The 27067-nt window shown below is 34.8% G+C and overlaps 1 protein-coding gene across 8 annotated transcripts in view; it reads left to right on the top strand.

Annotated features, from left to right (window-relative positions):
* The window catches only part of LOC145974940 (agrin), a 324984-nt gene that overhangs the window by 193973 nt on the left and 103944 nt on the right, over positions 1-27067 (top strand). For all 8 annotated transcript variants that reach the window (XM_083105057.1, XM_083105059.1, XM_083105058.1 and 5 more), the window contains one exon: positions 5499-5708. In XM_083105057.1, coding sequence (XP_082961183.1) covers positions 5499-5708 — 210 coding nt within the window. The remainder of the gene's footprint in view (positions 1-5498; positions 5709-27067) is intronic.

The raw sequence follows: 27067 nt of genomic DNA, 5'->3' as shown, positions 1-27067 counted from the left end.
GAACAATCAGATCCGCAGATACTCTCGGTCGATGAAATTAATCGTGACACCGATACATGTATTCACAGCACCGATAAGACGACCTAATGCCAGCTCGACTCTCGATGATAAGGACTTCCTTATAAGCAGTTCATATTGTCCTGGTCTCGAGGACGCGCGAGAGCGGTTAATTAATTATACCAACGATCCGATCGCGCGGTAAACGAGGCGAGGCATTAATCACGGGTCGCGGCCGGACGTCACGACGTTTGCAACGTGTTCATATCGCGAGATATGCCAGCTTTCTCGCCGCTCGCTTGCAGAAAAGAGTTCCATTCCTGCCGCAATTAAGCCCGCGATCCGTCTTCGTCGTCCTGCGGAACTGGCAACCGGGATTAATTATCAGCAACCGGCATTTTATTCCGGAAGCGACGTGACGCGATGCGCGCGCACCGACTTTCTTCTCACGGCCCACTTCCTATTTCGCATTAATTTACCGGAAAAACGGGAATATACCTCGTTTTGTCATGTCGGACGAATGACATGCGAAAAAGTGCTCAGAATTATTCGCGGAATAATTTAAGATTGAGAATATTATTAATGACAGTGTGTGTAGAATTAGAAAATTAATCATTCAAAATTGCTCGTTCCTCTAACTTAAATAAAATTTAAGTAATTTATAGAAATTTTTATAAATTAAGAACATATATAACACATTAAAAAAATCCCTTTTCTTATCCTCTTTTATATATGTCATAATTTTAATAATTTTAAGTTATGTTTATATTATGTTATACTCTTTAAATATTTTTATTATTTTAGATATTATTATGAATATAAATTACTGAATGATCTATACATCATTGTAGCATAAACACGTAGCCAAGTTTAAACGATTGATTTGACAATTTATATTTAAGAACTTTCTGCATCTTTTTCCAATAAATAATTTTTGCAATTATAGAAGCTTTTATGCAACAAACTATTTTTGGAACGGTGTCACGAGATAATAAAAATTGTATTGAAAATAGAACCTATTTGAAAAATTGCGATTTTATACATCAGTTTTATATAGACAGTTGAAAACGTCATATCACGTTGCAAATAGAGATGCATAAATTTGTAATCGTTTTACGTCAAAATTCTCTGTGAAGCAATATAAGTGTAAAATTCACATTTAGATAGAAACGTCACTGACTCGAACTGATATGTTATGGATTTCAAGGCTTACAACGGGGGCGCGGTTTTTACTTGTGGGATTTATACATATCGTTTTACTTTTTGAATGATCGAATTTCCGACGGAACGGATATGATTAAATTAATTGTGACGGACATGTGTAATTTTTTTACATTATAACTAACGACAAATTTTCTCTCGATAAATTATACGTTTAAATTTACGCAACATTCAGCTGTTGGTTAAGCAAAACGATTTCTGACGTTTTTGTAAAAACAAATGTGATTCAGCTTTGTTCTCTATCTTTTAAATAAAAATAATATACTTTTTTTACATCGCGTTTCTTTAAAAAATATTATTTTTCTGTATTTCTGTAAACAGAGTTTTAATGAACTATAATATTTTTGTATTTTATACTTAACATTAAATTAAATTACTACTGATTTAATAACAAAGTTAGGTTTTAGATTACAAAAATTAGACAAACTTCTAAAACTTACTCATATTTATTTTTGTGTTTAAATTTATTTTATTGCCGTAAAAATGTCGTTGTCTGAAAACTGTAATTAGTCAGATTGCAGTGAAGCAAATATTGACAGCTGATTGCATCTGCGAAAGCATTTATCGGAAAATCCTGTCTCAACATAAATCGTTTATCGATGATAGATAAATACAGCTATCTGACAATCGATACGATAGACCTTTATTACATATATCATAAAGAAGGAAAAAATGATGATATGTATACGACGGTTTTATATACAGAACATGTAACTTGATTTATGAATGTTACTCATGAATACTCAAGTTCGAATAATATTTCACTTTCAAGAGAGAAATATCGATGTCAGTCAAATATACTTAAAGATTCTTGAATTTTTAACACTTCAATTATTAGCATATTTTGTGCTTAAATAAAATATATTTGTGTTAAATAAAATATTAAGAAATGTGGACAAGTCTTATGTATTATATATTAACATTATCTTAGCCACAAGCAATGACCTAAATAATCCTGTAAATAATAATCAGAAATACTTTTAATGTTTAAGGAGTTTATATCAATTTATATAAGTACAATATTTATATAAGTCTTATAACTAGATTGTATCTGAATGAGTTTCTATCTTTTTATCTATGTACGATAAAAAAATTCTCGAAAACTAATTCATTCTACTTCGTCAGAAACTCGCGAAATTCGAAACTTGCGACAAACAGAATAGAATATATTTTTATTGAATATTTGCACGCGCTAAACCGATCAAGTTGCTGTAATAGTAGAACGTCGCATTTTCCACATTGCGGGAAAATAACCATGTCCCCTGTCATATCCGGATCCCGCATCCCTTTCGCTTTTGTGTACATCGCAAATCCTCTCGAATGAGGGAAGGGAAGAGATCATACAAATGGCGTTGTCGCCCCGGCCGTCAAAAGTTACACCGGCACTCTGTGGCTCACTATAAACAATAGTCGACAGCGGCATCATCGAGCCGGATATAATTTTGTTCGAAACACATCGAGTGCCAGGCGCGTTACACCGCGCATCAGTCTGTCCGTAACAAGGAATTGTAAAATCAAAATTTCTAAAAAATTGCAAATTTCGTGTAATAAACCTACCCCGCGGCATCCATTAAAAACGACTGGTTTAGTGCACCGATGGAATAAAAGAGAACAGAAGCAGAGATTTGTCGCTGTAATTTGCTATGACGTAGGATTCAAATTATATTTATGGGAATAAACGGAATGATAAAATATCTTACACATATTTTCTCGAAACTAGATTTTTTTATCAAACTTTTTTTAGATTATATTTTGTAATCCGTTAAAATTTTCGTTTGTTAATATTACATATGTATTTAGTTTTTCTCTTGCTATGTTTATATTTCTTATGTTTTTAGACGATGTTATTTGATGAAGGATAATAATAAACTCATGCGGTCGTGAACAATCTCGAGAACGATATTTGTTTTGATAGTCGATATTGACAGTCTTGAACGAGTGTTCGTAGCGGACAGTCGAGTTGTAACTTCTTCCTCTGTCTCCCAATTCATATTATATTTATATCGCGTGCGTGTTCAATATTATACAATTTTCGATATCTTTATTGCTTTTCACGACATTTTTCGTTTTACTTAATAATCGAGAATTAAAATTTGATTATGACTTTAACAATTTTACAACTAATTAATTGTCACAAGTCTTTTATATCACAAATTTCAAACCTTTATTAAGGCAGATGGAATATTTTGAAAAAATTTGAAAATTTACTTTACTTGAAATGGAAACGGAAAAGATACGTTGCTGCTCGAATGTTAGTTCTTCTGAGGAACATTTCGAAAGAAAGCTCAAACCTGGAGAGAACGTGTAAACAGAAAAAGGTATCCTAATGAGAGGCAATTCTGGACGAAGAAATTCATCGGTGGTTCGCAGAACCGGAAGTGTGGTTCCCAGAGCCGCGCCCGTTCTAAAATATCGGTAAGAAGGATTCGAGGCGAGCCGCAAAAAGCAGCTCTTTATCGTTTTCTTTCGCGGCCGATCGACGACGTCGTTCGGCGACCGTTTCACACGGGATGATCGGAAGAAGTGCGCCAAAGAAACGCGCGAAAGCCCGTCTTCTCTTTCCGTTTTGAGCGGCTATCGCGAAAGAAATCGTTATAGCGACCGGTTGGCGCGCGAGTTCGGCAATTTTTTCACCGAGGATTAACTCGTCCGTTGTATTAATGACTGCGCAGCACGGGATTATCCCTCAGGATTTCTCCGTGCGGGTTCGTCTTTCACGCGGAACGAACCTCCTTGTGAAATTGATTGCGCTTACGCGAGTCGAAAGGCTCACCGGAAAAGGACTGAAGAGGGAAGATAGGAGTAGCCAACCGTATTGAATGATGAATTAAACTGAATTTAAACGCAACGCGATCTTTCTCCTTTTCAACGAAACGATTAAATGCCATTATAAATCGATACATTATATTTCATCGAAAGGGAAAAGTGAAAAAAATTGCAGAAAGAGAGAGCAAAAAAACCCCTCACGAAATCCAGAAACGAGAAAGCGAGATTTGCCGAGGAATTTATTCATTCCCGCGAGGTTTGCGGTTATTAATTATTTTTGCCGAGTAATTTCGCCGTAATTGGCATTCTTGTGTTAGACGCGCTTGGTTCGTGACGGTTCTGCTGGGAGAAAAAAAATGCTAACTTTTGTACGGTGTTGCGAATTATCGACACAGCGCGCGGTCGAGAGTCGTTGAGTAGAAAGAGTCAGCGGGCGGTTTGGTGTGCGTTCGAATCGATCTTTATTCATGCAATTGCAATAAGTAGAAACCGCCTGACTATAAAACTCTCTCTGCATCGGCATTTCATTCTCCGGTTCGTGATAGCTTACGGATCGATTTTAAATCTTAATATTCGGTTGACTTTTCATCTTTTTTCTCGTTTTGAAGGGTACGAAGAAAGATTGGTACTTAATTAGAATTAATAATTAATTCGCGGGACGTAACGCTTCCTAGCAATATTAATCGCCGCTTAGAATTTAATTCGAAAACCGCAACAAAGTTGTTTCCCATTGTTAACTTTCTTTCTGTGAAACGCGTCGAAGTCGATTAAATGGTGAGCTATTTAGGAACTTTGGAGAATTAAGAATGTGAAACCGCGAATAATTTTTAATCGGACATAAAAAGTAGACTAATTACTATAATAAAGTCATTTAGCGTCTTTGTTAAACGTTAACGGACGCTTTTGCACTAGAATGTGACGAAAGAAAGCTAGTTTTTTTCTCACAAGTAGGATTATAATTTATAAAAGCAAAAATTTATTTCAAAACTATTGGCACATTGTGCATTTTGACAGTAATATATTTATATTAAAATAACGACGCATAGTGAAGATACTCGGCGAAGAATGTAAAGAAAAGCAATGCAAACTCTATTTCCTTAACAAAACATCTTGCACTCTAATCATTTGTTATATATTATTATATTATTATATTATTAATTATTAATTTATTATATTATTATATTATTATATTATTAATTTTCAACTTGAATGTTTTCACAATTAAATTTTAAACTAAATCCGCCAAACTTTGAAGCGCACTAAAATTTATCAGCAGAGCATTGACTCTATCTTGCGTCTACAAAAGTTGATCTAGTTGTTTTCAAACATACATTATTTACGATATCAGATAGTATACACTGGCAAATAATAAGAGGATAATCGTAGAATTACAGAACTAATAACTTATAATACGATAAAAGAACGATTAGTCATCGATTGAGCTTGATTTGATATGCTTGGAAGTGTTAATTGCGTCTGGCGATTAAAAATGAAAAACTGCTTTCTCATTTCAGAACCCTGCGAGGAGACTTACTGCGCTTGGGGTGCGATGTGCGTCGTGTCTGAAAACGGCAAGGGTCTGTGTCAGTGTCCTGCGGATTGTCCTTTGACTTCTGATCTTGTCTGCGGCTCCGACGACATGACCTACACAAACTACTGTCACTTACAGCAGGCGAACTGTCACAAGAGGAAAAAGACCAGGGTGAAACATCAGGGTGCATGCGGTGAGTAGTCTACTGTTGTTTTTTACAATACACGTCTGTCCAGAAACATGACATCGTATAGAAAAGAAATAATAAGACCGAGATTTATCCAAAAATATACTAAATGTATCACATTTACATTAGCTGTGATACATTTTTCTAATTCCTTCGTTCGATTCTGATTTTTCGTAAGGATATCGAATCGCAAACATAAACTATAAATAGATATAACATAATTTAATTTTAAATTGGATTTATTTAAGCAAAAATCAATTTGAGAGAGTTATGTATTTTCTCTACTGTTTTCTTGAAAGAGAAAAATTCGATTTTCCCTCTTTGTTATTATTGAAGACACGATCGGTTTTAATCCCATAATATTTGTTTGATTCGCTTACATTGTTATGCATTATGAATATGAATATATTTTATAATTTTATCGATACTGCTATATTCATAATAAAAATATAGATTGCAAATTTATTTGCGATATTACCATAACGATAATATTTTTCTGGACTTTTTCAAATGACATATTATTCGCTTGGATATTGCTTGCTACGGGAACGAAAACTACTCTCGAATGCATGACCAATCAAAGAGGATTTCGAAGGATATAAATAAAGTTATTTAAAATTTAGCACATGTCGATTTTCCCACATAAAAATTTAATTTTAATTATCCTTAGCTTTACGAGGAACCACGTTATTCATATATTATTCTAAATATATGTAAAACTATTCTTCTCAAAAGCAATAATTTCTTGTTTAGATATAAATCTAGTTAAATAAAATAAACTATCGAATTTAATAAAACAAACTTAATGTTATCGACGAATTTTTTTAATATACTGAGCAACGAGAAATCTTACAAAAAAAAAGTGGAAAAATATTGATGGAAGATTAATATTGTCGATTTAATGTCATGTAGAAGGTTTGAAGATGAGTTACTTATCGCGAGATCCATTATGCCTCGCATTACTCATCCAGGGTTAAGCGGCGACAAAGCCAAGCTAAAACTTTCAAGCTCAAGTCTCGGATCTGTCGTAGGTCGCGGTGTGTTGGCAGCCTTTTAAACTTTAATTCGTTCAACATGCTCAGCCAAGTGCTTTCCAATCCTCGAGATCTTTCTGCAGGATTCAGCAGAGTATCTGAGAACTAAACGCGCGGTACTTGGCAAAAAATCGGCTGGATACTCAGAAGAGAAGAAAAGAAAGACAAAGAGAGAGACGTATACACGAAAGCCGCAGGGAGACAGGACTTGGTATACTACGAAACGTACTTTATCACTCTCTTTTTGCCCGCCTATCCCGCGGGATCCCCGGTCTGCCATGAATTAACCAGTATCCGATACGCGATTTTTACTCCCGGTCTCGTCTGGATCCCGCTGCGCGCTGATTCTCAAAACGATCTTTTATTCAGGACGAGATTCAGGACGCGCGCGTGCGCTTGTTGTTCGTCTCCCGTCCTGTTATATACACGCGGTAGGGGGTGTTCCTTTTGAACGATCAGCGATGGAGAGAAATACTTGGGCAAATCGCGCGGGGCGTTACGCAAATGGAATGCGTTTCCACACTATCCTCCCTTTCCCTTTTGCATATTTGCGGGGGTATTCGGCGTGTTCTATCCATGGAAATTACGTGACGATAACACGCGCGAGAGGTGGAAAGTCCCCGCCGACGCAAATTCTTCCTGACGCCTCGCAAAAGCGGGATTTTAGAGCACGAGACGACGCGTAATACGCGATCGGAGTAATAGACGGATTGGATCTCGCTTTGATCTCCGAATTCGGTGCAACTGGGCGGCCACCGTTCGCGATAAGTGTAACCCCTCGATTACCATATCGATCTCGGGGGAAAAATTCGTGTCGCGAAAGCGAGCCTGGGATACGAGGAACACGATGCCGAGAGACGATCCCGATGAGAGAGCTGCGAATTTTTCGATAGTTAGAATTTCTCAGACTTTATGATCTCTTTTGATTAATGTTTTACGTCGCTCCCCGACTGGCGCTGGCGACGTGAATCCCCTTTTGAAAACGTCGTACAAAGACGCCCATTTTCCGCGTCATTGTCTTGGTCGTGGCGTCGGGGTTTAAGTTTCTCGCGGGAGGTGATTCAGCCGTTTCGTGAGCTCTACTTAACATTCTCGCACACAACCTTACACGGCCCGTTCCAATTAATCGCCGCTTCAAAGACGACGTGTCTTGAAAGACCGGACAATGCGGACGCGCAAGGTCATGAAAGCTCAAGTACCTATCTAGCGTTAAAAGGACGTGCGAAGCTGTGCAAGGTCGTGAAACCTTCCGTCCGACTGGCGCACAATGCAAAGCGCTCCTTATCCTTACATTTTGAACGTCTAGAGATTCTACTTCGTTACTTCCAAGTTTCTATCGAAGTACGTAACCGTGTATGCTCATTATCAAGTGAAAAGATTCAACGCTATGATGATGTACTCATTTTTTAAACATTTTTTTGAGAAAATTAGATTTATAAAATAAATTTAATTTTTTTTAAATTAAAATAAAGAGTGAAGATAAATTAAACCATTATTGCATTGGATTTTTCCATCGCAATATTTGTAAATTTTTACTTTAAAACATTTTCGTCGTAAATTTAAAAGAGCTGAAATTGATCAATATATAAAATAGTCATCGTGCAGCGTCTAAATGAATAATTTAACTTAATGAAAATTACAGTATTGAATTATATATAAGTCCTTTAATTATATATTAACGGAATTTCGAATCTGAATTGACCTTTTAATTCTTATGCATTATTTTGATATTCATTAATATAAGGTAAAAATAGAGCAAAAATCGTGTTCAGTGCTTGATATAAAATGCGACTATAGATTTCCGTTCTTGTAAATCCGCGACTTGCATCGGTCGACTGTCATTCCGCTAGATACGAGCGTAATCATGCCGCATACACAATACAGTAGGCAATCTGGAAACAAATGAGGGAGAAGAGAAGTGGACGTAATGATGGAGGAAGTAGCCGCACAGGAAAAGGACAGAAATATCGCTTGGAAACGAGACGAAAATAAAATCGCAGAACTTGGTGTAGCTCGTAAATATCCGTACGAACACGCGTACTCTTCTTCTCTTTTACCTTTGCTCTCTCCTCTCGTATTATTTCGCTCTCTGTGTTTTTCGCTCCCCCTACAACCCGATCTCCTCCGCTCCTATTTCACACGCGACATATATAGAACATTTCTTATTCGCCTCTTATCCAGCTTTCAAGCCAGTAGTCGTCCTACAAGCAACTCGGTACGTAAATTATTATGCGAACAAACAATGCGAAACGAGCGTTCCAATGTCTCATAAAACAACACGAATCCCAAGCGATTTTCGCGGCTCGGCATCTCTCTCAAACGACCATCGCCTTCTGCGCTACCCTCTTTCCTTCGTTTAGAATCCGTTAGCGAGATGATATATCCGCAAATTCTCCAAATTATATTATACATGTACTGCGATGTTGAGTCAATCTTTTGATTATTTCACGTATCACAAAATATTTATTACACTTTAAATCTTCCTAGATAGAATCATTTATTAGCTTTGGAACACAACTGCTTGAACTTGTAAAAATGTTAACTAATTAAAAAAATAAAATTATATACATAATCATACAAGGATAACTTTAAAATCTTATTCTCTTTTTTTCTCTCTTCAAAAATCAATTAACTTGATTAATTTAAATTAATCTTAGTTAATTCTCTTCCAAAATCTCTCAATACATTATCAAAGTCTACGATACCGTATTATCGTTGAAAAATGAAAAACGTCAACATCATGATTTTAAAATCATAGATCAGACGTTTTTTTCTACTTTGCTTACATTTTCGCAATATTTCACCGTTCTCGCTCTGAAACTGTAAAACTCCGGTGTATACCCGCCATTAATCAACTCATCCCATCATAGACTCTTCAAGGAAGCGAACGACAAAGGTAGATGAGTCGTATAGATGAAGGAGCGCGGAGCCAGAATGAATGATAAGCGCCGTCTTAAGCGAGCTTCCGTCCCTTCGTACTATTGCCGACTGAAGAAACAGAAAGCTCCACCCCCGTCACTCTCTCTCTCTCTCTCTTACATGCGCGTGCAAGAAGCTTTATCTGTTTACTTCAGACGCTGTGCGACGTGCCTCTCGTCGCTTAGTCTATATTCACGATGGCAGAGTCTATAATTTAGTCGGTGCAAGATCCAACCTCCAAAGGGATCAAGGCGATGCCCTATATAATTCAATCCGCACGGAAATAGAGATAGCGCGAACTCGCTATAAAATCCACGAATAAATTATGCATCCTCGATCGTCGGAAACCCTGTGTGGCTATCGTAGTTTAAAAAAATTCTTTTATACATCCACGAATTGATATGTCATATATATTTCAAAAAATTTTCTCATTCTATTATTCGGTGATCATATCCATATCCAATCGCTGTCAAAATTTTTATAAAATTTTTCGTTTGGCATTTCACATTGAAGTACAAAACTCGTGCTATTTATGAAGTCCGATGTTTTATCTAGTCCGTGTAAAAGACAGTGGCTGTAATTCAATCGCTGTGAAGCTCATGCTGCGAGGAAACGAAGAGATCGGAAAGCTGTCCACTATAATTCAATCAAACGCGACGTACGCGAGATACGCGACATTTCGAGATCGAAAGCGAGTATAGCGAGTTACAGAGGCTTGATACTTATCGCTTAGTGTTAGAAAATACGAAGCACTGCTTTATCGAGCCATAGTTTTGAAAAGTGTTTAAAAAAAGATAAGAGCAAACGAATTTTGAAAATTTGCTAGTAATAAAAAATTGATAAGATTTACATTATATTACAAAGGAATAATTTCTATAATTCTCTAATTGACTTCTCATTCTTTCAATTAAATATTTTGAAATAAATTTAGAGCTGATTTTTCTTTGACAGAAATATAAATCATTTTTGTGAGATGAATAAAAATATAAAACATAATACTTCTTTTATACGATTCACAGTTGACGAATGCAAATAGAAAAGAGATAAAATCTATTTAATTTTGTTGAATTTAAGAATTGGGTTTTGAACAGAAATTTAATTTAAGTCCTCGTTATATATGTATATAAAAATATATATTGCAATGGAAAAATCAGAAAAAAAGCGATGATACCAGAACATATGTAATATATAAAGCCATTTACATTATTTTTCTCACAATCGCAAGTATTTGATACATTTAAATTGGTAATTACGCTTGCTTGAATAAAATTGCATTTTAAATTAATTTTAAATTAATTCTACACGTCCACATGATTATGTTCGTAAATTCAAGAGATTTTTTCTAAACACAAAAAACTTATCAGCGAAATAAATTTACATTGTAATTAAGTTGGATATAGTAAAAAGTGTCTACTATTTTGTAATATATTATAAAGAAAACCAAATCAAATAAAAATATAATAAGAGATTTAGAATTGAATTAATCGAATAAAATATATATGCATAATATTTTAAACATATTTGTTTTTTTATATTTTGAATAAGTTCTTTTTGTAATATTTTTCTTTTAATTATTTAGAATTTATTTATACTACAAAAAATTTCTTAATCACAATTATGGAAATAATTTTGAAATTTTGAGTTATAATATTAAAACGTAAACGTATGTTGCATGTTCGTTTAAACTTTACCATAATGTTACTACAATTGTACTTTTTAATCTCTCGGGACATAAAACGTAAGAGCTTCACGCTACTTGCAGTGGTGATAAAATTAAAGTATATTAGAAGAAAACGTGAAAAACGATGAAAACTCATCCCAATTACCGTGAACTCGTATTTTCTTTCCTCGCAATGGTGTATGAACAGTAAAGCGAAAATGGCGAGGAATTAAATTAATTTTATCAACTTGGGCCTTTTCCTATCCGGATGCCGCTCTCTAATCCCTGCTCTTTCGACTCACGTCACGTCACTGGAAACATTTCCGCTCTATCGCTTCTGTTTCTTGTCTTCTTTCTGAGGTTTACTTAAGAGGAAGATGATGCCAATGAATTATTCCTCATAATTGAAATATTTCTCGCCCTGATTTTACTAAAATTTTTTTACTCACTTAATAGTATAAAATATTTATAGATATTAATATAAAAAATAGTATAAATAATAGTATAAAAAATTTAAGAAAGAAATTTTTAAAAAAGTTGGAACATGCAAGTTATGAGTAATATAAAAAATATTGAAACTATACATTCTCCGCTTATTACAGATTTTCTTAAGATTTTATTCTCGAAGATTTTTAATTGTCTTTAATTTCTATATACATTGTTTCCCAATGTACATATATATACATATCAATTTAAAAGTAGAAAATTTATAATAAATTTTCTCGCTAGGTTTTTAAAGAATCTTATATTTTCTATTGTTGCTATTACAAATTTGCAAGCTAATTCGCTTGTGTTGAAATAGAACTTCTTTAATTAATACGCGCTCATTCCAATATACGCGTAATTACTTTCTATCTCGGAGCTCTCTCTCATAAAAGTTATCTCTCGCGCAGTTATTCAAATTAGATCTTAATCTCATCGCCACCTAACTTTCGACTGGCACTTGATATCGATGACAGAAAATAATCTGAAGGGCTTTGCTAAAGAGGTCATCGAAAATGTAATCGGCAAATTTTTATGACAATTTTGCCGTCGAGAACGATGGAAAATTGAAATCAATATTTAAACGGAGTAGACAGAGAAAGAGAGAGAGAATAATTAAATTAATCATTGCATGTCTCATCACGGCACACTTTATTAGTCGACTTTCCAAGTTACTTGACCCTGCTCGAGGACAAAGTTTTATCAACTTTAGCTGATGATGAACGACCGATATGCTCGTCTGGATCGATCCACCGATAGTGTCAAGCGATCAAAGTCGAATGCGCGCAATAGGGTGCGTTTTTACGTTGCGTCGCGGACACGGCAGGATCGAACGATCGCAAAAAGGGCGCTTTTTATACCCTTTAAAATAAAGCTCTATCCACCGTGCCAGACGCGCATTTGGGTCACCGAAGTGCAGTTTTTGCCGAAGCGCCAGCCAGACCGATGTTAAACGATTCTCGCGAAATCCACGTGGCGAACGTTTTGCGATAATCACATTAAAATCAAAACGAGAAAATTAACTTTGCCGTCATATCGATCATTATCGTCGAATAAATCCTTCAGTATAAATGTAATTGAAAATATGTTAATACGAAAATTTAACGATCAGAAGCACAAATAATTTATAATATCGTGAGGATAATATTGTTACGATGGCATAATCGAAACTTTTTCTAAAATTTCGAGATTTTCTTCCAAGTTTTTTTTTCTCTTTTAGCGCAATTAAAACGTTATAAATGTCACTCGAGCATTTTGGAAGAATACATTTTTCATCTCTGTTCTTACGGTGAGTTAGCGGTTTCTTTTTCAAATATACGGAACGTTGTTCGTGTATTTTTCATTTGCCTTTAACGCATTCCTCGTCGTTCGCAGTCGGCGCGATTTTCTCGCGATTTTCCCTGGTAGAAAAAAAGGAGCGAAACACACAGCGTACGGACGAAATAAATAAATTCACGTGCAATTCCGTCGTCGCCGTTGACGCAGCTTCGGTTTCTCCGACGGGGGTGTCTAATGTTCTCTTGCGTCGCCCGTCCCGGAGACGAAAGTGCTTTAGCTTCTCTGCTGCAGGAAGGCAAGCAGCGACTTCCTGATTCTTCGCATACATCTTCATTCCGTGAAATGGCTCCTTTCCATCCCCGTCCCTCCGGCGAACCTACTCTTGGTACACTAGCTATTCCTCGACTCTCTCGAGACGCGTACGATTCGACAAACTGCCGTTCGCAAAATCCTTTCAAGAAAAACTAATAATAATTTTTAAACCTGCTAGAATTTCCAATTAACTACGTAAAGTTCAAATATATTATCAATATTTCAATATTTAATTAGCAATATTAAATATTAGTAATATATTAGTAATATATATATATATATATATATATATATATATATATTAAATACAATATTAAAGGACTCTAACAAATTCAATCGCGAAAGCATAAATTATAATTTTGTTATTTATTTTTGTTTTTATTTTAGAATTTTTTTATAGTAAACTTCATTTCTAATTTTTAATAATTAAAAAATATTTTTAATGACATTAAAAAGATTGTGGTACATGGTCATCTTCTTTATAAGTGAAAAGAAACTTTATTCCGCGCTAAAAACTCATCGCGTATTCTGTGTATGACAAACAACGAGAAAAGAAATGGGACCAGTTGTTTTCCGCCATAATACGTGCGTGTGACGAACGATTGTAAAATCTCGCCCAAATATAAGAAGAACATTAATATCGATTGTACTCGATTCGATATGCATACGGTGTACGGTTATAAATATTTTGGGCTCGATTGCATGGAAAATAGCGGGCCATTTACAAGGCAGAATTTAATGCACGAAATTCGCAAACGAGAGTATCGTGCATAGAGACAGTACCGATCGCTCGTAATAAAGTATAATTGCTATTCCGATATAGCGGCACTGTTCAATTGATTCATTCGGCCAGAGAAACGCCCACGCATCGCGGACCGCATGTAGAAAAATTATAGTCGGCGTTAATGCCGGGAAAATAGCCCGATACATTCGTCGGCGCGAGCACTTAAGATAATGAAACGTTGAAATTACATCGGCAATAATTTGTTACCTCAGCCGACTAACGCCGTTAACTCGATTAGCCATATAATAATTACCGTTAGCCCGTTAAACGTAACCAACGTCGTTCGCCGATTATGATGATGATTAATTCTAATGATTATTACTGTAATAGGATGCCGTATGGCTAACGCATTTCAATTTATCTCCCATGTCGCAAGTGCACTCTATATGACTCTACTGACTGAGATAAAGCGCCGTCGATCATTACACTTTTTCCTTTCGTGTAATATATTTAAATATGCAATATTATCTTGAGAACTAATTAAATTCGATATCGTAATAGAATATGTATTGTATCATATACAATCATATATCGTATTAAATCAATTATCGGAATATATTATATTACACCAACTCCGATCCTATTTTTAAAATAGATTAACTAGTAATTATATAATAGTATTAATTAAATCTATTAATACTATTTTATAACAATTATTATGTTATTATTGTCAACAGTAATTATTACCAATAATTATTATAAATAGTTTTGTCCATTTGACCCGATTGTTAAATCATCTCGTTTGTAATCGGCTAACAGATTGCGTAATTAAAACTGTAATTAATACTAGAAAGAGTTGTTGCCGTAATGATGATACCGTGTGATAATTAATTTGTTTTACGCTTCATTAGCGGCCTCGCCGTCGGAAGATACATCTCAAGCATTGGCGATAACAGATGCGTCTAATCGTGATGATTAATGTAGAAATTTAATACATCAAAATTTAATGGCCTTATCGACATAAATGAGATACTTGCTTTATCTTGTCGATAGTGATTTGTTATTATATATATTAATTTAAATATAAAAGGGTTTAAAAATAATTAAAAATAATTAAATTTAAAAATAATATAAAATTCTAAATTTTATATACAATTTTATATATATATATATATATATATATATATATATATATATACAGGGTGAGTCAAAAGTATGTTTTAAAAATTTGTGAGCGTGTTCCTGGATAAAAAGAAAGAACAAATGTTCATATGAACATATGGTCGCAAATGCTTTGTTGTCGAGATAATGGACATAAATCAGCAGTATCAAATAATGCTTTATTTGAACGAAAAAAAACAAACAACAATAACAAAATTGCAAACGTTCAAATAAAGCATTATTTGATACTGCTGATTTATGTCCATTATCTCGACAACAAAGCATTTGCGACCATATGTTCATATGAACATTTGTTCTTCCTTTTTATCCAGGAACACGCTCACAAATTTTTAAAACATACTTTTGACTCATCCTGTATATATATAATAATTTAATTTAATTTTAAGCTAAAATTGTATTACTTTTCAAAAAAATTTTCCATCTATATTATATTACAACATATATATACATATAAAAGCTGCAAATTGATTAATGCATTTCAGAATCTACGATTTATGATTAGCATCAAGACAGACTCTAATGTATCTAGATACACACATGTTTTGTGTATCTAGATACATATTTCTTCACATATATATATTTTCACATTTATATTTATATATTCTCTATTTATTTATTTTATATAAATATTTCTTTATTATGGAAATACTGAGATAGTGCCAATGTAATCAAGATCATGAATCGTTAATTTGGATATTTTTGTTCGAAAATTCTCGTAGTGCGTTTCGCATTCGTGATCGTATAAATCGCGACAGCGTGTAGTAAAAGAAATAGCAGGCAATATTAAATTTTGTACGTGAGCGAAGCGTTGCCATTGCGCTCGAATAGAGACTCGAATATTCCATTAAAATTCATGATAAAAATATTCATATAATTTTGTGACAAATTATAGATCGTTATTATTAATATAAAGCCTAAGAGTTAGAGAAAATACACAAATTATATCTGTCTTTCTCTCTCTTGTAACAGATCCCGTATATATTCCTTATAGAATTGCGAGTCGAGCGATGTGGTGCAATGCAGCAATGTTGCACGTATCCGTTCGCAATAATTTACTAAGAGCATAGCTGTATTGCCGCGGACGCATATGGCAGCAAGCGTCTTCATCCTCCTCCCTTAATCCAAAGACGGCTCTCAATTTACCTCACCTCAATTTCGCCTCGTCTCTCTCTCTCCCTCTTTCATGCGTGTGCGCGCAAGTCTCTTCAATTATTACAGCCCGCGAAGCTTGAGGCATTTTCAGGGTGTTTTGACGATAAATGATGGGACAGCCGGTTCGCACACAAGCCGTCGCAGAGACGTTTGCGAGGGGTGGCTGCACACCGACATGCCGCAACATTGTTTTCCCCCGTTCCCTTGTACTACCATCACCATCACCGTCTTCCCATTCTCTTCTTTGCTCTGTCTCTATTCGGGCGCAATGGCAACGCTTCGCTCACGTACAAAATTTAATATTGCCTGCTATTTCTTTTACTACACGCTGTCGTGATTTATACAATCATGAATGCGAAACGCACTACGAGAATTTTTGAACAAAAATATCCAAACTAACGATTCATGATCTTGATTACATTGGCACTATCTCAGTATTTCCATAATAAAGAAATATTTATATAAAATAAATAAATAAAGAATATTTAAATATAAGATAAATAAATAAATAAATATATAATATATTTATTAATGACAGGATACATATATTTATAGCAAGAAAAAACTATATATTTATATTTGCAATCTTTTTTTTGCGCGAGATAGTTTTTTATTTTAACACATATCGATGTATTTCATGAAACATTGGTCGTTTTTCATGATTGTGATCTCCATTTTGGAATATTACTTTCATGCTAATTTAAAAATGAGTAAACTATTCCTTCCTCAGTCTTCCGTTTTCCGTCCTCACGCTTGCAATTATTCCGCCATGCTCGAAAATTTATCTTATAGGATACCGTTTCCGTTCCGCGTGCTAGGAACGTTGTTTTCCATTCCCGGGTGCGACAGCGTTTTCGTCTTCTTCGCTCCAGCCCGTCGCAGCGGGAACACGTTGCTCCTCGCGAAATTTAATTCCGGGCACCGCGATCCCAACCCCCGTGATGCCGCGCGCGGTACGATTTATAACGACATTGAGCCGACGCGTATATTCCGGTATTCGTATAGCGGGCGTAAAGTGAGCGCAATTATACGCGTGATAAACGAGGGAACTACTGCATTCTCCAATATTATTGCTCCTTCCGAGTGGAATATTAGAATACAGCGTGTCCTTTGAATAAGAAAGTGAAATAAATGATAAAAAAAATAATTCTTATCTAAAATAAGATTTTCTTTCTAATAAAAAAAAAGAATTTATATACCTAAGAAATTAAATTAATCGAAATTTTAACACTTATATTCCGTTATCAAAAAATGCGATCACTTTTAATAATAATCAGATGCATTAAATGAACGCATTAAATAAAATCTACGGATGTGTTTCAAAAGTCTCCCTCTATCTGTAAAAGAATTTCCTTTACTTCTTTTTACCTCGTTAGGGAGTTATTTATACGGTGCGCATTGTAGAGCAATGATCATCCGGATATTTGGCGAGCAAGGCAATTCCGCAAACCAGCAACCCTTTTTGTGCTTCCACAAGAACGCGACCGTACGCCGAAAAGATATCGCTTTATATTACTTGCGTGCCTGTTAACATTTTTCCCCTCCCCTTATTCTTCTTATCCGATTTTGTCACGGATGGAATCGCGCTGGTCTTTGCAAAATTTAATTCGAACGTTAGGAGGATGTTTACACAAAAGACCTTCTTTACGTTTTTAATATCTCCAATGAACAGAACGCAACTAGTCTGCCATTTCTCGTATTTATTTGTCCAGCTGTTACCCTGTTCATCACGATTTTCTTCAATTAATGTATTTGCGCAATGTTGATCTATTTCATTTTACAATTTTACAATTTTACAATTTTACAATTTTACATTTTTTTGTACGTGTCACTGTTTAATAAAATAAAATTTCATTCGAGCAAAGAAAATGACATAAATCAATTTATATTCATATAAATCCAATATATATGTCTCTCTTCATTAATATTGATTTGGTGATATGTTTTAGTTCATACAAATTAATGTTCATTTACTTCAACTTTAGTATGTAATATCTAACGTAAAGAGGCGAGATAAATTTCGTGCTAAATTCATTTCTCTTTTTCTTTGTCTTATAATCATGCCTGCACTATAAATAAATAAATAAATTATATTAATATTAATTTACAATGTATTTGAGATATTTATATAAAAAAACATATTCTTTCTTGTGTCTTCGAATTTCACCATTTTTCTTATGCCGTCGTTTATTTCCCTTACCCTTGTGTGCCATTCGCGAAACGCGTTGTTTGTGCGAAATTTAATTCCAACACTCTAGTTCCGGAACCCTTTAGCTTACGCCTCTCCACGATTTATAATGACACTGAATCAGTACAGTAGTTGCGTATTCGCGTATAGTAAGTTTTGGTATTGTTGCGGATATACACAGCGTGTAATATCACCGTGATATATCGGTTATGATCCACAGGGCACTCTGTAATATCACCTTCCACGGCAATTACGACGGGATATTTCCAAATGGCTAGACGCGGTATTGTTGCAGTTTGTTTGGTATAGTACGAGAAACTGAGATTAGATTAGACCAATTATATATGAACGTGTTTCATGAACGAACGAGCGAGAAACTGCATATGAATGAATGGGAGATCTAGAACCAAAGTAACTAGTCTGGTTACTTCGTTATGAATATGAAACATATAGGGGGTACGTAAGATACACTTTGATAGAAATTATTTTATTAGAAACATTTCCGCGCATTTTTCGCCATCATTACTAAAGATTGCAATAAATAGAGACAAAGTGAAACAAAGAGAAATCACATTTATATTATATTTTCAAGAAATCAGTATCCTTATCATTTTCCAGGTTTTAAATTTCTGTTTTTGAAAATAAATTATTCCAGGTTTTAAATTTCTGTTTTTGAAAATAAGTAAAATTCGATCATTTGATCCGACACATGATCCGCGTAGACGCAAATATCGAGACAATTCAGCAAAATCGCTGATCGGCGAATAGAAAGTTACTTTTTAGAAAAGATTCGTTCATGATCTCGAGGCCGCCTGTCGAAGCCTCGAGGTATGAATGTCACGTGGCGGAGAAAGACGGATATTTCGTTCACGTCGCGGTAGTGTCACGCAATTTCATATCCGTCCAAAATGCTGTGGATTTCGAACCCTTACTTTTATCCCGCTTTAGTTTTGCCCTAGTTTTATCCTCTATTTTCCAAAAGTCCTATCCTTTGCACTTTCATAAAAGAAATACACAAAAAGATGGAAGATGGATGGATATCTGAAGATATAAGTATAGACGTAAGCATCAATCGATTTTTAATGAAAATCATGTTTTTTGGATTCAATTAAAAGATATCAATGTTTAAGAGTTGTTGCCACTGTCGATCAATTTTATTAATTTATTAATTATCAACAAGTTTCGATGCTTAATGTGTACGAGTTAATTATTATTAATTAAAAAAGCAATATATAAATATCTCCGAATCAGATATTTAAAAAACATGTGCGATAATATATAATATATTATATAATGCAGGCGGATTAATATCAACGCTTGTTATCAAATATTCGTTATAATGTTAAAATTTTTTTATTCATTTTATAAAAGTGTTTAAATAATCTAACACATATTCACATGATGAATTGCCTAATTACATATTTTCTTTCTGCATTTTCTCGCTGATACATTTATCTTTTTATATCAGAGATATGTCGTCTGATATAAAAACTTTATTAATAATTTGGAGGGAAAAGGAAAAAAATGTGTACTCAGCTGAGCCGTAACATATATTCTACGTGTACATATATTCTCTACGTATATGCACTAAAGAAATAGCTTTAGCAGACGAGTTTACCTCTGCCAATCGATACCTTGCGGTTCAAGAATATCGCACGATGTTCCTTAACTTCCTCTCTCGTGTTCAATAGAGACGTGCAATAATGTTGTATTTTAAGAATCAACGTCAGATATGCCTTTACCTGTCAGATATTTGTAAATAATTCATAAATATCAAAGTATATTGTCACATACATGTTCTCACATGATGACAATCTTGATTATCAATTGTATTTACATCACATGTACGTTACATGTGACATCACGTTAAATACAATGCAGACTAAGATATTCTTATAAGGAGGTCAATTGCTCGGGGACGCGGCATAAAGTGTCCATAGAATATCCAAGTTATGTGGTTTCCTAAAATGGAAAGGTACGATCGAAGCAAGAATAAATTACGCGTCTCGGAAACTTCGACAAATTCCATACGAGCCGTCTTAATCCATTTTCGGGTGTAAGTTTCAATAAGAGGGTCTGAGTTATTCGCCCCCATAAAGACTTGTCCTCCTGCGTTTTCCTTTCCATTGCAAGCATCTCTTTCTTTCACGGATGTTCTTTGTCGTCTTTTCGCTTCTCACTTCGCAGTAGATTCCTCCTGCGTCCTCTTTCCTTTACTTCTTTTTGACCCTTCTTTCGTGGACACTAATCCTGAAAAAGAACAGTAAGTCGTTTTTCACGTGATCCAACCGAGTAGGAGTAACATTCGTTAGCAATAGTCGTAGCTCTTCCACAGATTTAAAAAGAAACTTAGCGATTTAATTTTGCATACATTATACATTGTAGAGAAATTAATAACTTCTTCGATATAAATATTTTTAATATTAATAAATTCTTCAATATAAATATTAAATATGTACTTTTGAGTTGTAATTGACAGCAAATTTACTTTGTCTTGTCGAATCAACCTGGCAATATTTTATCCTGCGATGAAATATGCTTGGAAAAGTTGTTACAATACTTAATTATTTCTGTTCAGATAATGTTTCGAATCCATTGGAAGCATCCGACATAGAAAGATAAACGCGTTTTTCGAAATTATTTGCACGGATAACATTCCGTTTTCACACATCTACCGGAAACGCGATTCAGAATGAGTCCGTGGAGAAAAGGCGAACGACGAGCGAGAAAACTGTAGTCGGAAGAATGCCCGTTAATTTAACGACAGCCGGAAAATCGAGTTCAGCATAGAGCTAGTTTTGTCTCCCGTGCAATGTTATGAACTTCCATGTCTTCCACACATTCGATCTTGCGGCATCTCGTGCACACGACATTCCTATCTCTTACAACATTTTCCGAACAAATGTACAGAACGTTTCGCTTCAAGAAACTTTTGATATCTGAACAGGATTGATAACAAAGATACAAAAGTATCTCGGTATTAGCTGCTCATCTCGAGAGAAATAAGATGATAAGAAAAACGATAAGATCTCGTGTAACATCTTGGAAAATCTTGTTGGAATTTTTGTAAAAGATCAATTTATTTCGCATTTATATTCGCTCGTGCAGCACTAGCTATTTTTCAGTCACTCGTTATATATTTACGTCTAAATATATTATCGGCAAGCGAAAAGACTTGCTCAAGCCGCTTAGACAGCTAATGCAAGTGTTCTATTTACAGAATGTATACTTTGGCACGCGAGATGGTGTAAGACCGAGAAGAAGGAAAAGAGCCGTGGGGGTTCAAATTCATGTTAGAAAAATAGCGAAAATTTTTATAGCGGAGAGGCCGTTTACCTTCTGGCGGCGGCGAATAACACGTTCGATTCTGAGACGTTATTTTATTTTTCTCAAACATTTGCTCGCGCCAAAGTAGGCTTCCTCCTCCCTCTCTTCTCGCGTTTGGTTGAAACATCGCTCGATGTCGAGCACTATTTGGATATGAAAATTCCGACGGGGGGAGAGAGTCGCGGTCCCTTGTAACGAGTCTCCGAGACGAGCTCGTCTTATGAACGGTCGACAATCCTCCTGAGAACCGTGGAAACGCGCCAGCCGACGAACCACGAGGAAGTGATCGTTTCCGGAAAGGATAATGCGGTGGCTAGCTCGCTTACTACAGCGTTGCTCAGGGTAAATAGCAATTAGGTACGCCGGTTCCTTTGATCTGTCATTCCGCGCAGTGTCAACCTCTCTCTGGAGACACTCTGGGTAAAAAGTGCGAATGTATGGTTTTTCTAAGGCGTCGACCCTTCTGGAAAATCACCCTGGTCACGCGATAGAGGGGAAACACTGATTTCGACGCTTCTGATTCAATTCGCAGATTGCGAACAGTTGGTGATTTATTGATCTATCATTAAAAGTGGGTCGTTAAATTTAACGTCAGCCATCGTTATTCTCCGGCAATTTGTATCTTTTGTTGTTAAGTTATTCATAGTATATATGTAATTTTTGAAAAATTATACAAGTTTATTAATGGATCATTATAGATATTAATAATTGCGCAATTGAATTTTACGTTTCACATTTTACGTCTGACAAAATAAAAACCGTGTAACATTAATAAACGCAGTACATGTAGCTAAATTAAGCTAATTGCATTTTCAAAGATGTTGACGTACGTACCTATTGATTCACAAAGTCCACGATGTTGTTTTTAAGCATAAATTGCATGCTCAATATTGCTAATTTACTAGAGCCATTCGTTTGTCGTAAATTAATTAAATGAAATCGTGTTACAATATTTCGGTATATAATAGTATATATATTTCTCGTATTGAAGTGTTACAATAGTACTTCTCTCTCTCACCCTCTCACACACACACACACACACACACACACACACACACACACACACACACACACACACACACACACACACACACACACACACACACACACACACACACACACACACACACACACAAAGGACTCACCAAGTTACCTATAATATACCAGGTCTCGGTCCGTCAATTGAAATTATAAATAAATAGCGAATGCATTGTTTTATTTGTCAAACTTTATAATGCGGGCGAGCAACAAATATTGCAATATCATAAAGTTGTTCGCGTTTCACATTTTATAGGTAAAAATATTCAGAGAAAGAGAGAGAGAGAATTAGAGTATTTAATGATTAATTATATAAATAATATGCACTGAAATGAAACATGTGAAAATAATTATATAGAAATGAAGGTAATGAAAAATCAGCTTGAACAAAGCTTGTAATACTACAGCATAATGCCAAGCGGTATTAAAAACATGAAATAAAGAAATATAGAAATTGTTTAATGTCATGAAAATGAATATGTTGTATAATCTTTTTTCGCTAAGAGAGGTTGATTAAATATCTGATCTCATCTGATTGGCAGGTTTGACGACACATTGTAGACACATTATGCGAGAATTCGAGAAAATAATATAATATATAAATAAATAATTTTCTATGTCTTATATAAACAACTTTCTGTCTTATATTATTAGCAATTGCAGTATTTTTCTTCAAGAAAAACATTATTGATGACACATGATGCCTTATTTTGATAATTTATTTTATATTAGATCTAGAGTTTTTAGTATTTATTTTTAATATTATAATTTATGCGTCTTTTCGTTTATTTTTTTTATCCGAATAAAACTTGCACAACGTAAAACTATTAGTAAGAGTACATATTAATGACATCATTTTGTCTCTTTAATGTTTTAATGTGAAACGCGTAGAATAAATTTTATTTAACGATCATTTTTTATAAATTCCGTGTTCCAATCCTTGTCAACCCTGCGGGAAAATGTGTATGTCTGTATAACGAACTATCGGAATGGAACAAATACAAATCACGGAGCGGAGAGTGTGTCCGTGCACGGCAACCGGCTATTGATTCAATGCGACCACAATTCAGGGTTATAAAGCAGCGTCATTCACAGTGTGACGCGCATGAAATTGGTCCTTCGAAAATACAACTCTCGCCGAAAAAAACGTGAAAGAGGCGGTCGATCGAATCGGCCTTCGTAACCCCGATTCTTAATCCGTCACCATCCACGTGTATTTGCAATGGATTGACAGCCAATTCGCCATTTCTCCGTGAAAACTGCGGTGAAGCCAATCAAGCCGCATGCCGAAAATAGAGAAAGAGAAAGAGAGATAGAAAATAGGACGCGGTTAACCCAGTTGGATTCACGAACGCAAAGGGTTAATCCGGAGAACTCAGCTTGCGATAGATCTCCGCCGACTGTAATCCACCCTTATCTCTCATATTCGCCCTCATATCGCCGCTGACCATATTTTCCTACTGAAGTTCTGCCACGTAATCCAATAAGCGATTTTTGCACTACTTGCATTTATATAGCGAAAGGTCGCTCCGGATATAAAATCGATATTAATAACAAGAACAAGAGAAAACTGGGCTAACAACAGTGCGACCAATATTTTTGGAACATTTTTCTTTTAATATGTCTCCATGGACGTCTCGGTCAACTTTTTGATCATCTTCAGCATAGTATATATGAAAAGAGAAGGTCGATAAGATCAAGAATACTGACGAAGCTATTGAGTATTCATGATTTTCTTTATTTTCGTACATATTAGTTAAAGACGATCAAAAAATTAACCGAAACAAGGGGAGCTACATTAAAAGAAAAATTTCTTTAGGATTATTGATTGCGTTTTTATTACTGCGCTTGACTCTCATTAGCCTAGTACTCCCTCTTTTCTTCTGTTATATTATTATATTAAAATCTTATCGTTTCTATTATTGTGTTTAACAGCAAGATACGTGAAATATATATGAAGTCTTTGTAAACTTGCAAAAATTCTTATATAAAATTATTCAATATTATATAATGTGGAATTTTCACCATTTTTACTCATCCGATAAAAGATCGAGGTAAATTTATTCTCAACTGTAAGTATGTCAACGTAGCGATTTCTCTAGATATATATACGTTGCTCCGCGCCGTGACCTGACACGAAGTAGAGCATGCCCGAGCGAATAAAAAGTTGGTCGAACACTGAAGGAAACTCATCTTGGTATCGGCTGAACGCGAACGGGCGGCGGATATTGGAGCATTTGTCAGCCACTCGAGTATTAGCGAGTGTAGGTATCGAAGCAGGTGTATACTTATTAGCGCGCGCTTCTATGCATGGCACCATGCCAACTAGTTACCAGGACCGACCCAACGGGTCGTAAAGGTGAAATCCAAACGCGTACCCGAACCGGAAACCCGTCTATGCATACTTAGTGCCGCGTTCGCGTCGACGGCGAACTAGCTTCGTCGAATCAAAAGCAAGGCAGGAGGAAAAAATGTGCTTTGCGAAATTGATACCGTAATAGGCAACACGAAGAATCGATTTAAGAGTTTAATAATTGAAAAATTGTAATTCTTGTATTTAATTATTACAAGCATATTAACTTGTATAACTTGTTTATATAACTTGCTTGGCTTGCTTGATTTAACATGCGTTTACAGTCGTCACAATCAGTTCAATATAAAAAATACGAATAACAACATCCATTCTTGATGCTTTCGAAGAACATTATCGATATCCGCGATATAAAAAGCATATTCTTGATCTTCCATATTAGTTATATTAGTTTTTATAATGTCCATATCATCCATGAAATCGTCAAAGATTTTTATTTCATCAAAAGTAGATCGTGCCATGTTCAATTACAAATGTAACACTGTTTGAGAGAGCGCGAGAATAGACCGGGAAGTGAGCGCGGCACGAAAGAAAGAGAACGACGCGGAATAGAGAAGGCAATAAGTTCAGATTTATATATATATATGTACAAAAAGTCTTGTCCTTTATTAAATATAATTATAAATGCACTATCTTAATAAATTCACACTAACGGGAGATCAAAAAAATTCGAGCTGAATTTTATAGAATCCGCAAGCAACGGAGAGATTCGATAGATTCCGCGAGCAACGGAAAGAACTTTTAATCTAAGAGAGCGAAATGAGCGCGTCGGATACTTTTAGACAAAAGGCGCAGTGCTCATCGATCGCGTCAATTTATACCCAAGCCCTTCTCGAAAGATCCCGATTTTTCCTAAACTCGACGGTGGTTGAGACAACGTTTAAATTTAACGATCTAATGTGCGGTTTGTTATTATTAGATCTTTCGAGAAGGACGAAGGCTGTTTTGAATTTTCGCTAACAAAGCGATATCTTGCTACCGGCTGCCAGGGGCGCCGAATGAACAGTCGGGCCCGCGACTCTCTTTTTAATCGGGTACGATTACCCGAGTCTTAATTTTTTATTGCTCGACGAATTTCGAACAAACACACACTGGTATATTTAATACACGACTTTCTTTCTCTTCTTTAAAAGATTGTAAATAATTAATTATTTAATTTTATATGTTATACAAGTTAATTTTATAAATATATGTTATACAAGTTAATTAAAAAAATGAATAAAACATATAATTATGTTTTATCTAGTAAACATGTTTATTAAATAACATAGTTACAAACGTGTTTGCAGGATTTTTTAACAAAAGGTGTATAATATAATCTTATTGTATATTAGGTATTTCACAGTATATTTTAATTAAGTTACATTGTTATAGTTTCATATAACAAATATGTAAATTATTAGCGGATAAAATGTAAAAAAAGAAAATATACTTATTGCACTTTACCTTGATAAATCTAAAACTCTCGTGCTACTAAACACTAAAGTATTTTTAAAAATGTACATTAGATACAAGGAAATTTTATAAAGTAATTCAAACGTTAAGAACGAAATTTTCTTATATATTATTACTTATCTCTCCCACTTAATAGAAAATGAGAACTATTAGAAATAATAGTCCATTATTTTTACCTTACTTTAAACGAACAAATATAGAATTTTAATAAAGAATATAAAGTGATTCAAAATAACCTATTA

This window comes from Camponotus vicinus, unplaced genomic scaffold (genome assembly GCF_025532165.1).
Source record: "Camponotus vicinus isolate PSW18456_S1 unplaced genomic scaffold, iyCamVici1.0 SCAF_7, whole genome shotgun sequence".
Classification (NCBI taxonomy): domain Eukaryota; kingdom Metazoa; phylum Arthropoda; class Insecta; order Hymenoptera; family Formicidae; genus Camponotus; species Camponotus vicinus.
The sequence above is the reverse complement of the archived record's forward strand: the minus strand, read 5'-3'. Positions and strand labels throughout refer to the sequence as shown.